At 38.8% G+C, this 13,419-nt stretch overlaps 1 protein-coding gene across 1 annotated transcript in view; it reads left to right on the top strand.

Moving 5' to 3' along the window:
* The window catches only part of nectin3b (nectin cell adhesion molecule 3b), a gene marked incomplete at its 5' end in the record, with an annotated part of 43,275 nt that overhangs the window by 14,847 nt on the left and 15,009 nt on the right, over positions 1-13,419 (top strand). The window contains 2 exons of the mRNA XM_069890615.1: positions 5,784-5,901; positions 11,329-11,480. Of these exons, the coding sequence (XP_069746716.1) occupies positions 5,784-5,901; positions 11,329-11,480 (270 nt within the window). The remainder of the gene's footprint in view (positions 1-5,783; positions 5,902-11,328; positions 11,481-13,419) is intronic.

The raw sequence follows: 13,419 nt of genomic DNA, 5'->3' as shown, positions 1-13,419 counted from the left end.
CAACAAGGTTCATATGGTTTACCTAGGAAGGAAATTCCAGTGTTTAATGGTGATCCATTACAATATCTGAAGTTCATGAATTCCTTTGAACATCATATTGAAAGTAATACTAAAAATGCCAAAGATTGTCTGTATTACTTGGAGCAGTATACTGCAGGGCACATGAAGGAATTACTCAAAAGTTTCCAATATATGGATCCAGATCAATGTTTTAAAAGAGCAAAGGAATGATTGCACCATCATTATGGCAATCAAGATTTTGACGGCCCCCAGCGCCGGCAACCATTCCCCTTTCCTCCTTGCTCTTCAGTCCCCCCCCCCCCCTCCCCCACCTCTCTTTCCCCAGGCAGGGACGAAAAAACAAAAAAAAATTATGGCGATCAACATAAAATTGCAAGGGCCCACAGAGACAGGATTCTTTCTTGGTCAGCAATAAAATCAGAATTTGCTTGCTAATTTGTTGATTGTTATAAACAAATTGCCTTATAAGCTGAAGGATTTGTGGAGAACCAAATTTGCAGAGCTTAAGGTTCTTCCCAGATGGGATACCACTTTTGAGAATGTTGTACAATTTTTGGAATGGCATATATATGTTTACACCATACTAGCATTTGGAAATATTAAGGGCACTTCAATAGATCCTAAAGGTGTAAAGAAGTCTAAGTCATTGTCTCAACAGAAACCAAAGGGAATTACCTTTGTTACTGCTGTGTCAGATACAAATACAGGAAGGAACAAGGAAATAAAGGAAAAGGAAGATCAGACTGTTCAGGAAAGCTGTTTGTATTGTAAAGAACAACATGCTTTAGAAAAAAATGTTCACAATTGGAGAAGAAGTCTTATTTTGTAAAGAAGAATGGAATATGTTTTGGCTGCTTGTGTAAAGGACACATCAGCAAAACTTGTAATAAACAACTCAGTTGTGATACATGCAGTTTAAAGCATCCCAAGTTAAGTTACTGCATATTCAACAAAGTAAAATTGAGAAGGATGTTAAACAATCTGAATCCAAGACTAAAGACACAAAAAAATGCTTTAACTTCGGTTCAGACAGTTTTACTGGGACCGGTGACAAAGCTCTCTCAATAGTTCCTGTACAGGTTAAAGATTAAAAAAAAAGGAAGCTTCATACTGGACTTGTGCATTTCTTGATCCAGGAAGTACTGCATAATTTTGTACTGTTGAATTATTAATGAATAAAGTTAATATTCATGGTAAAAGATTACAAATCTTGTTGAAGACAATGAATGATGAAAGGAACATTGAAACTAATATAGTTTCAGGTTTACAGATTGCCGAATTGGATAGCAATTAATTTTGCAATCTTTCAAGTATATGTACTCAGAAAACTATGCCTGTGAATAGGGAGAATATTTCATCTCAGGATGATATCAAACCGTGGGATCATCTTACCCAAGATTGATGCTAAAATCGAGATGTTAATCGGATTAGATGTACCAAAAGCTCTCAAGCCTCTAGAAGTAATAATGAGTCAAAATGGCAGATTTATGCAGTGAGAACTTTGCTTGGATGGACGATTAACAGACCATTAGGAGGAAAAATGAATAATGATTAGGAGTTATCAAATGTAAATGTCAACAGAATTTCAGATATCAAACTTAATGATCTGTGGGAACAACAGTTTAAAATTTATTTCCCTGAATGTCACAAAGATATTCCAGAACCTTTGAAGGAGGATAAACCATTTCTGGATTTAGTTTCAAATTCTGTGAATGGTCATTACTGTTTAGCATTACCTTTGAAGAAAAGGGAAATGTGTATGCCAGATAATAAAATAATTGCAGAACAGCATATGCTGAATTTGAAGAGAAAAAATCAAAAGAAATCCTTCCTTTCATTTGGAATATACCACTGTCATGTCAGATATGATAACCAAGGTTATCTGAAGATTTCTTGGAATGTAAAGATAGTAAAAAATGGTATTTACCTCATCATGGAGTTATACATCGACAAAAGGAGAAACTACATGTAGTGTTTGATTGTGGAGCCTCATTTCAAGGAGTTTCATTGAATTCTCAACTTTTACAAGGTCCAGACTTAACCAGGACTTTAATAGGTGTTCTGATAAGATTTTGTAAAGAGCCTATAGTGATTGCTGCAGATATTGAAGTGATATTTCATCAAGTGAAAATACCATCAGAAGATCATGATTTTCTACGATTGTTATGGTGGCCTAATGGCCATTTCAGTAAAGATATGATTGAATACAGAATGAGAGTTCATTTATTTGGAGTAACTTCATCACGAAGTTGTGTAAATGTTGCTCTCAGGAAATGTGCTGAAGATAACGAAGAGCAATTTAGTTTTCAAACTATAAACATAATCAGAAATAATTTCAATGTTGATGATTGTCTTACTTCCGTGGTTTTGGAAAAAGAAGCAATAAATCTTTATCATGAGTTAAGAGATCTGTAATAAAGGAGATTTCTTCCTTACGAAATGGATTAGCAACAGTCGAGATGTGTTGGCTGTTATTGATGACACATAAAGAGCAAAGGAGATAAAACATCTTGACTTGGATTTTCAAGTTCTACCTGTCAAAAGAATTCTGGGAGTGCAATGGTGTGTTCAGTCTGATGTTGTCAAATTCAAAATTATTTTGAAGGAACAGCCTTTAACGAGAAGAGGTATTCTTTTGATCTTAAGCTCTATATGCAATCCTTTGGAATTATTGCCACCAGTAGTATTAGCCAAGAAAATTCTGCATGAACTGTGCAGAAGAAAATGTGCTATAACCAGATTCCATCACACAAGATTGGATGAATTGGATTGAGAGTCTTAAAATGTTAGAAAGTTTTGAAGGCAACAGATGTTTTAAACCAACAGACTTTGGAATTGTTATATTTGCTCAGTTACACCATTTTGCTGACACAAGCTAAGGTGGTTTTGGTTCTGTCGCTTCTTTACTACTACAAAATAATCAAGAGCAATACATTGTGGATTTGTAATGGGAAAAGCCAGAGTGGCTCCATTAAAGCCAATCACCATATCTCGAATGGAATTAACTGTCACTATTATGACGAGGAAAAAGAAGAGAATTACAGATGGAGTTAGCAGATTCTATGTTTTTGGACTGACAGTACATCAATACTTAAATGCATTAATAACAAAACTATGAAGTGTCTTACCTTTGTGACTAACAGAATTAATGAGATCAAGAAGGTTTTGCATGTTAATCAATGGAGATGTGTTAAAACAATGAATAATCCAGCTGACATGGCTTCACAAGGATCAAAAGTTCAATCGTTTCTGAAAAGAGTCAACACCTGGGTGTTTGGTCCTCAATTTCTTTTGCAATCTCAAGAACATTGGCCTCAAAGTCCAGAAGAGTTAAAAGAATTGTCAGTGGTGGATCCAGAAATCCAAAACACTAATGGATCTAACTATAGGAGTTCAACCAGATTTACAGAAAAGCAGTTCAAAATTAGAATCAACATCAGATTCATGAGAGATTACTTAAAAAGAGATTAATTGGATATTTAACCCACTTACAGGATCGCATCATGATGGTGTGTGGGAAAGAATGATTAGATCAAACACGAAAATTCTTAATTCCATTTTGAATTATCAAATACTGAATGATGATGATCTTCAGACAATATTGTGTGAGAGTGAAACTATTTTAAATAATCATCCAATAACTAAAGTTTCTATAGATTCAAATGGCATTGAGGCATATACACCGAATCATCTTTTACTTCATAAATCTAAACTTTTAATGCCTCTGGGTCAATTTCAGAAAGAAGATATTTATGCAAGATGGAGATGGAAACAAGTGCAGTTTATTGTGGATATATTCTGGAAAAGATGGGTTAAAGAATATCTTCCTTATTACAAGAAAGGCAAAAGTGGTCTAAAGCTAAACACCATTTTGTATGCGGAGACATTGTAATTATCATGGATGATTCTGCACTAATAAATTCTTGATTGGTGGGGAAAATAGAGGATATAGTTCCCGACAAGAAAGATTTTGTTTGGCAAGTGCGGATTAAAACCAAGACTGGTTACTTAAGTCGACCTATTACTAAAATCTGTCTTTTACAAGAAGCAGAAAGTTTTGATTTTTTAATTTTATATTTATCATTTTTACTTTTATATCTGTAATACAGGTACACGATTCTTTATCCGGAACCATTAGGGTACAGTGTGTTCCAAATTTCGGATTTTTCTGGATTTTGGAAAGCCAGATTTAAGCCCACCCAAATTGTGCTGCCGTATCCACCCCTACCCCCTTCCAGTCCCACCCCCACCCCCCTCGCCCGCCTGACTTGCGCTGCAGGTCTCCCCACTCGCCCGCCCGACTTGCGCTGCCAGTCTACCGCCCGACTTGCACTGCCAGTCTCCCGCCCGACTTGCACTGCCGGTCTCCCGCCCAACTTGCACTGCCGGTCTCCCGCCCGACTTGCGCTGCCGGTCTCCCGCCCGACTTGCGCTGCCGGTCTCCCGCCTTGCCAATCCGACTTGCTCTGCCGGTCTCCCCCCTTGACCGCCCAACTTGTGCTGCTGGTCTCCCCCCCTTGCCCGCCCGACTTGCGCTGCCAGTCTCCCCCCTCGCCCGCCCGACTTACGCTGCCGCCTCTCTCCCCACTTGCTGGATTTTGGAGCTTTCCAGATTTTAGGTGTCCAGATAAAGTATCGTGTATCTGTAGTAATTATTATGTATTAGTTATTAATTTCTATTATAATAATTAGGGGCCAGAATGTAAAGATTTAAATCTTGTGTTTGTGATTTGTGGTTGTTTTATGACTTTCCCTTTAAGAAAAATTGTTGTTTTGGAGAGTTACCATAGTTACTATGATGTCATATATCATAATATCCGAGCGAACAAGGAGCTCGTTCTCATTCTTGGAATAATCATGGAAAGAGAGTAAACTCACTCGAGAAATCTTTCTTTGAATTCATTATTATTATTCATTAATAATCATTTATTATCATTTTAATTTGTTTATATTTGTTTGAAGTTGAGCATCGTTATCATTTATATGCTTTGTTTTACTCATTGTTATGGATTGCAAAACTATTAAAATGTTTATTTGCTTTTATCAACAAAAAATTAAAGCTATATATACCTGCAATTATGAAGTTTGATTTATTTGGATGAATAAGATGCAATCTGGAATATCAAGGCTTACGTTTTTTACCAAATGGCATATTTTGAGATTGGGACATATTAGAAGCTGTGAAGTGTCATCAAAAACCACAAGCCCCCCCTCCCCCCCCCCCCGCTCGGTGACCCCCCCCCCACCCCCTATCATACTCGCCCCAGGCTCGGCACCGCTGCTATCCCTCCCCCCCCCCCCCCGGCTCAGTGCTGCCGCTATCCCCCTCCCCTCCCGCTTGGTGCCGCTGCTATCCCTCTGTCACCCCTCTCAGCGCCGCCACTAACCAACCCTCACCCCGCTCGGCGCCGGCCCCAACCCCCCCCCCCCCCCAGCACTGATGTATGGGGGTGGGATACACTCAGGATGTAGTCAAATGGGCAGCAGCCCAATGAAGTTTGGGAACCACTCGCATATATCCCTCTAAATCTTTCCTATCCATGCACTTGTCAGAATGCTTTTTAATTGTACAGTACCTGCCTCTACCACTTCCTCTGCCAGAGGTTACAGAAAATTATTCTCTTTATTTTGAATCCAGACAAGATTGGTTATTATAACTGTTTAATACATGGAGTGCATGCTAAGTTCAATAGTCAATATAATTGTCCAATAAATGGAGGGCATGTCAAGTTCAGCAGTCAATATGACATGATTTGTTCCAGATGCACCTGAAGTAACTATGATGGGGTATGATGGAAACTGGTTTGTTGGAAGACAAAAGGTGCAACTCAAATGCAAAGCTGATGCAAACCCATCACCTTCTGCATACATATGGAGCAGGTATGTATGACTAAATCTGATTACATAAACAATTGGATGCCGAAGTAAAACATTGGTGATCATATCTAATTAATGTCCTATAACTTATGAATAATGGTGATGAGAGATTTATGATTAATGCATCAGCTTTTCTCCTGCATTGTGACAAAAGGACATTACATTTAAATGTTAAGATTCCCATGTTGCTGCCTGACAGAACTGGGAATCAAAATGCATTGGACAAGACCCACCACTTTTGCTGTGGCAACATTAATAGCTTCTCTTTCTTTTAATCTTTTTCTATTTTTATAAGAAATACAATACAATAAAAAAGGAGTGAAACTGAAAATACTATCACATGTGTATGTGCATAATATATAATCTATATTATATATAATGTATGCTTTCCTAATATGTGTGTGTGTATAATAACCCCACATAGCCTACTCTAATTTAAAAAAAACTAACAAAAAAACAGCTGAGCACCTTATCCTGAGAGTTGGATATATTTTGTAGTTTTTGGTTCCTACTGCAAATCAAAAAACAAAGATAAGACTATATCTCATCTGGATGAGTAAATACATCTAATCACATTAGAAACATTTACATCATATGAAAATAAGACACAAAAGTTCACCATGTAACTTCAAATTTCACCGATCAATCAAATACATGATATCTATTTTTTTTTTCTAAATTTGAGCAAGACATGAGAAAATTGAAACACTGTTGGAAGTCTAGAGTCTTTCCATTTGAATAGGGTGGCTCTTCTAGCTGACAATGTAGAGAAGTTCATAACTCATTGAAAAGTACAGAAAAATTCCCTAGGTCTGGGTCAATAACCCCAAAAAGATCAGTTATTGCATTGGGTCGTAGCTCCACCTGGAGTATAATTGAAAAGATAGAAAACTATTGGAAATAAATTTTTAATAAGGATATACAAGACCAGAACATGTGTGTCAGTGTAGCAATTTCAGATTTGCATCTGTAACAAATAGGAATATTAGAAAAAAATACTAGTTCAATTTATTTTTGATGGATGTACAAATGGGAAATCCAGTAATATGGTGTTTAAGAAATTTCTAATCTGTAAATATCTTTAAAAAATGAATGCCTTTATTTGGTAAGACATATTTACTTGTAAGCTGTTCAAAAGATATTAAATAACTTTAAATAAATTTGCAAAAGAAACAATACCTTTGATTTTCCGTACAGAGAAAGAATGATAGGAAAAAGTAATTATGAGAGATAAGACTTTTTTTTAATTAACAAAATTCCTACATTGAAACCAGATTCACAATATTTGTACAGGTGTACAATCCTTTAACCGGACATCTAAAATCAGGAAAGCTCCAAAATCTGGAAACTGCGAGAGGGTCCAGCAGCGCAAGTCGGGTGGAGGGGAAACCGGCAGCGCGAGTCGGACGGGCGATTGGGGCGGACCAGCAGTGCGAGTTGGACGGGCGATTGGGGGGACCGGCAGCGTGAGTCGGGCAGTCGGGGGGGGGGGGTGGTGGGGGAGAGACCGGCAGTGCGAGTGGTAGGGGGTGGGAGTGGATACGACAGCACAATTTGGCTGGGTTTCAATCTGGCATTCTGAAATCCAGAAAAATCCGAAATTTGGAACACACTGCCCCCCGCAATGGTTCCGGATAAAGGATCGTGTACCTGTATGTGTTTGAGTTTTGGAGTAGATGTAATTCTATTGTTCTTGGAAAAGCTAAATGGAAGAGAGGCCCCCAATAAAGAGGCCACTGAGTACTCACTGCATAGAACTTTATTGTAAATCTGTCCATAATGGATGATCCAATTTATCAGAATAAGAAAAATCAAAAATTTAGATAGCGAATATTAGCAGCCCAATAATAAAATCTAAAATTAGGTAAGGCCATACTTCCATCTTTTTTCAATTTACTAATTCTAGGGTTTTTGTTCTTCCAAATAAAGGAAGAAAATTTTGAGTCTGCGAAGCCAAGCCAAAGAATCTTTTAGTAATTTTAACCCTTAAGTATGTGAAATTATCTCTAACAATCTTTACTGGAATTTATGGACCTATATCTTGGAAAAAATTCACTTCTATGAAGGTTTAATTTATATCCGGAGAAAGAGCTGAAAAGACCGATCACATAACTGGGATAGATCACTTTTGCTGTGGCGACGTTAATAGCTTCTCTTCACAGTGGGGAAAACATTTTTTTAAAAAGACAGTGAACACTGTATAAGCTGGAAACTAATGCCTTGAAATCTACTGAAATTGCTCATTAGGCCTTAAGGAATAAATTCACACAAATCTACTTTGGTTAAATTCTGTCCTTATAATGTCAATTTATTCCTAAAGTTGGACTTTTCCAATTCTCCAGTTCTTTACAATTGAAATTTCAGGAGATTGTTTTAATATTTATTATCCCGACCTGCAATATTTGTAACAAAGACTGAATTGAATTTCTAATACAATTCTACAATTATCTACTCCAATTTTTTTGATAATCAAAATACTTGTTCTCAAAATTGGAAAACTGTTAATGCTTATGACATAGAACTTAAACCAATACAGCACAGGAACTGTGTCACCAGCCCACTGTGGACTACATTAAAATCTCTGGTATCTGGGACCTATGGGGATTGGTAGATGCCAGATAGGTGTATTTTCCAGTTGCTTTAGACTTGCTAATAAAGTTGCATTAAGAATAATATACTGTACTTAAACTCAACAAACTTAACTTGCATGAATTGAAAAGCATTTTACTTTATGTTTAGTCATATTCTTTGAAATTATTTAGCCATCACTGCATCTGCAGGTTCCTCCCCCTCCACAGAGCCACCTGAAAGATGAACAAAAACATTATAAATAATTAACCCCCCCCCCCCGCAACTCCCCTAAGTTTATAGATAAGCCTCTAACCGAGGAGACTCTTGGTAAGCAGAGATAAGGAGACACTTTAAGAAAGTCACCTCAACGGCGAGTGCCATCGACCAGCTCTTCATCCTGGGTGACACTATTGCTGTTTCACACAACTTCATTGAAACAGCTGCTATGATCACAAAGCATGACCAATGCACTCTACTGGCTAAATTTTTGCTCCCATTTTCACCATAGGTTTGTGTTATTTCAGAGAACATTTGCTTTAACAATTTTAAACTTGTGTATTTTTACCAGTTATTTCATTCTTTTTTTTAATGTTTTAATTTATTTTCCTCAATTTTTTTGCCGGTTTCTTGAATTCAGGATACCAGTGGTTTTACTTCATAATGTCAATTTTAACTATTCCCATCCTGCATGTTATCTGAATCATTCCATTCCTGAATTGTAAATGCCTTTTAAACATCACTATCATATCTGCTTTCAACAACCTGCTTGGCAACAGTTTATTTTTTTTTTAAATCTTGTCTCACCCATCCCCTTTAAACCGGCCGTGAAGTATTTGACTTTTCCACCCAAGGAAAAATAATATTTGTGTACCACATCCCTGCCTCTCATAATTTAATAAACTTATTACAGATCACCCCTCAGTCCCTGACACTCTTGAGTAAACAATCTCAAAGATGCCCATCTTCTCCCTATAGCTTATATCCTGTAATCCAGGCAATATCCTGTTGAACTTCTTTTGCACCTGCTCCAAAGTGTCTGTCATTCTTGTAATGCGGCAAGCAAAACTACACACAATGCTGTTAATGTGGCCTAACCAAAGTGTAATATAGCTGCAATATCAGATTCCATCAGTGGAAACCACTACAACTTGATGGTCAAGAGCCCATCTCTGACATCGGGTACCACAGTTGTGAATGTTGTGATTAATCTTCTCATTTGTCAGGTGGAGGATCTGAAGGCAACTTATCCTTTCAATATTTAGTTGTAGAAAATCAAGTAGTGAACACCAGATTTGGTATTGAGTGGATTCTTGGGGGAGTTGATGAAAATGTGTGTGAGGTGGGGTGGGGGGGGTGGGGGGAAGGATTTTGGCGAAAGTTTTCTTTGTAAACTGGCTTAGACTTGATCTGAAGTCATCTTAGGTTTAAAAATTTAAAAATACAAGGAAGAATGCAACTATTTAGTTGGAAGAAAGGAAATTTATTTAAATTTAGACTTGCAACATAAAATCAGGTCTTTCTGGCCCATGAGCCTATGCACCCCAAATACACCAACTAACTGGCAATCCCAAGACGTATTTGATGGGTGGGAGGAAACCGGAGCACCCAGGGGAAACCCACGCAGGCATGTGGAAAATATACAAACTCCTTACGGACAACACCAGATATAAACCTGGATCACTGGCACTGTAATCGTGTTGTGCTCACTGCTGTGCTGACCGTTAGAGGAAGGTGGGGTCAATTGTGTCAAATTTCATAGATAAGATTAGGGGGGGATAATTCACCAAGGTCAAAAAAGATGATTGTAATTTGTTGATCCGATAAGGTCACTTCCAATATTAATTACAGCCTCTGTTTGGCAATCATGTAGGGAGTGGCAGGAAAGAATGTGGTGCAGTGGCAGAACAAATAGAGAGGAACCCTGGGTTAATTCTGATCATGAGTGTGGCCTGTCTGAGGTATGCAAGTGCTCTCTGTGGCTAAGTTGAATTTCTTCCCACACCCTAAAGACGTGCAAATTGGAAGGTTAAATTACCTCTTGTATTTGGGTGAATGGCAGAATCTAGGAGGTTGAATGAACATTTAAAAACATGATTAACTTTGGATTAGTCTGAAGGGCCTATTTCCATTCTTTATCTCTATTATTCTGTGACTAATGCATGAATTTGGGAAGTAGCTGTCTGTATTAGGACTTCAGAAAGGAAAGGTTCGAGACAGGGTTGTAACTTCAAGATGGGGCTCATGGTTGGCATGGGTCCCAGGAAAAGACATTGGGTGTTCACTAGTTTGATGGGAACTCAGAAACATGCAACAGCATGTCCTAAGGTCATCTTGTAGTAAAGGAAACTTAGCTGCATCATGGGAGATGATAAAAGAACTAAAGAAAGATGATAATTCAGGTTTAAGATGGGGCAAGAGACTTGTGTATATTTGGCACATTGGTCATAGGAAAGGTGAACAAAGCTGCTTAGGTGGTTCAGCATGTTTCAGTCTTTTTCTTGGGTAATATTGAACAAAACAATGCTGCTCTTTTCTGAAACATGTTGATATATAACAGGGGTTCTCAACCTTCTTCTTTCCACTCATCACTTTAAGTAATCCCAATGCCATTGGTGGTCTCTGATTAGTAAGGGATTGCTTAAGGTGGTATGTGAGTGGGAAGAGAAGGTTGAGAATCACTGCTCCAGACCTAATTGTTACTGAAATATTTTGCTTGAGAAAAATTGTCATTGGCCCATTTCCTTTGGAGTTATGAAACTGTGCACATAATGAGTCAATTAGAATAATGAGGATTTTGGAGAATCTGATTTTGGATCATTGAAGTTGTACTGTACTATTAATGTATTTTTACTTGTGCAGATTGGAAGAACAGCTACCAGAGGGTTTGCAGATCAAAAATGAGACTCTAACTTTCAACAGACCACTCAACCTTAATGATTCTGGTATTTATATTTGTGAGGTAGTGAACGTTCATGGACATACAAAAAAACAAAAAGCTATCCAGATAAAAGGTATGCTTTTTAAAATTTTTGTCTCTTTATCTTGACTACCTTATACGTTTGGGTTATCTTGCAAACAAGTGCTCATTTTTAAGTTTTTATCTCGTACTTGCTATGTACATGAATGCACAATTCAAATTTCACTTAATAGAATGGTTTTTAAAAAGAAACAATTAATTTAAAGCAAAATATTTTTGAAAAAGATTGTTTTTATGTTCAAGTTGCACAGTTTAATCTAAGAGCCACATAAGATAAACCTATGATGTTTGAGAGCCTCAAGACATAAAAATATTACATGATAAATATTAAGAAATGCATATAGTTTTTAAACTGCTTTTTAATAGTTTCAATAATCAAAAAGTACACAGAGACATACCAAATATTTTCAAATTCCTGACTGACTCAGATGAAATGTCTGCCCAAGGAAACAGTAGAGGTTGCCTCATTAAACATATTTAAGATGCGGTAAAATAGATTTTTTTACATTGTGGGGAATTGAGGGTTATGGGGAGCTGGGTCCACGGCCAAATCAGCTGTGATCTCACTGAATGTGGGAGCAGGATCGATGGGCCAGTTGAAGGACTCCTGCTTCTATTTCTGATGTTCTCTTCAGGAACACTGATGCCACTGGTCGCTGCAGATACCTGCACCGTTGCAGCATCTACATCTGAGTGCATGATGTGCAGTGTTCCAAAGCAAAGCTGTCTCCTTTGGCTGTGCGAGGCCAGGGGGCCCACAGCTCTGCTTCTCCCCATCCTACCCTCCCCTCCCTTCTTACTAGTCACCGGTGGGATAGGGAGAGTGGCTGCTTGGAGCGGAGCCTGGGGTATAAAGTGGTCTAACCTCTGCACTACCTGGTCAGGGTTTGCCCATGCCAACTGTCAGGACCTTCTCTCTGCTGTCAGGTCCAGCTCTGTCCTGGCTTGGCACCTGGATGAGTTCCTCATTGGTGAGCCCCTCCAGCCTCTCCTCCCTGTCTCCATCATCTTGCTTCTCCTACCTCACCCCCCACCCCCTCCGCCAGAGTGCCTGGACAGACTTCCCATTTCCTGGCCCAGACCTGGCTTCCTAACCTCTTTGGCTGCACCCTGCAGAAGACCATCAGCTTTGCTTTACCCTCCTACTGCACACCCCACGTTGGCAGCACTCTTCTGTGTGTAGCCCTGCTCCTGTGAGGAGGCATGCTCTGCACCTCCAGTGCCCACTCCCTCTTCTCTCCTTGTCACAGCCCAGACTATGACTGTTTCGGGACCTCCCCCCACCCCCCCCCCCCCCCACCCCGCCTCGGGCTGGCTGCAGTGATTCAGTGTCTCAGGGCAGCTTAGGGAGCATTGGTATCTCCTGCCATTTCCAAATTTCCGTGAGCCACCCTTTACGTGTCAAGGATCCACATGTGGCTCGCGAGCCACAATTTGGCCACTCCCAGTTTAGATGAAAAGCTGAGATGGAGCCTCTGCTTCACCTCAATAATACTTAGGATATCATGCTGAAATACACAAACATTGGTTACTCTTACTTTATTACGGATGCTGCATGATCTGCTGAGTTTCTCCAGTGCATTTGTGAATTGTACTTGACCTCAACATATGCAGACAAATGTGCTGGAGAAACTCAGGTTGTGAGGGTCAAACAATCTCACTATTCATCTTGTAAATGAAAATGAAGAACATTGAAAGTGCTTTTTGTTGTGGAGGTCAGGGTACACTTTCTGAACTATGGCATACAAACTGTTCATCCTATATTTTGAGGCTCTGATAGCTCAGCGGTTGGAGCACTGGTCTTGTAAACGAGGTTGCAAATTTGTTCCTTGCTTGGGGCCTCATTCCTGTTAGGGATGCTGGACAAAGTGGCGACTCTCTGTTTTCTTTATGGTAGACAACATTAAAGAATTCATGTATGTTACATTCTAAATGTAGTGTTACATGACAATAATGTAACCTTTACCTTTAAT

The sequence above is a fragment of the Narcine bancroftii genome, chromosome 7 (assembly GCF_036971445.1).
Source record: "Narcine bancroftii isolate sNarBan1 chromosome 7, sNarBan1.hap1, whole genome shotgun sequence".
In the NCBI taxonomy this organism is placed as follows: Eukaryota; Metazoa; Chordata; class Chondrichthyes; order Torpediniformes; family Narcinidae; genus Narcine; species Narcine bancroftii.
Note: the sequence above shows the minus strand (reverse complement) of the source record. Positions and strands in the feature narration are given on the sequence as shown.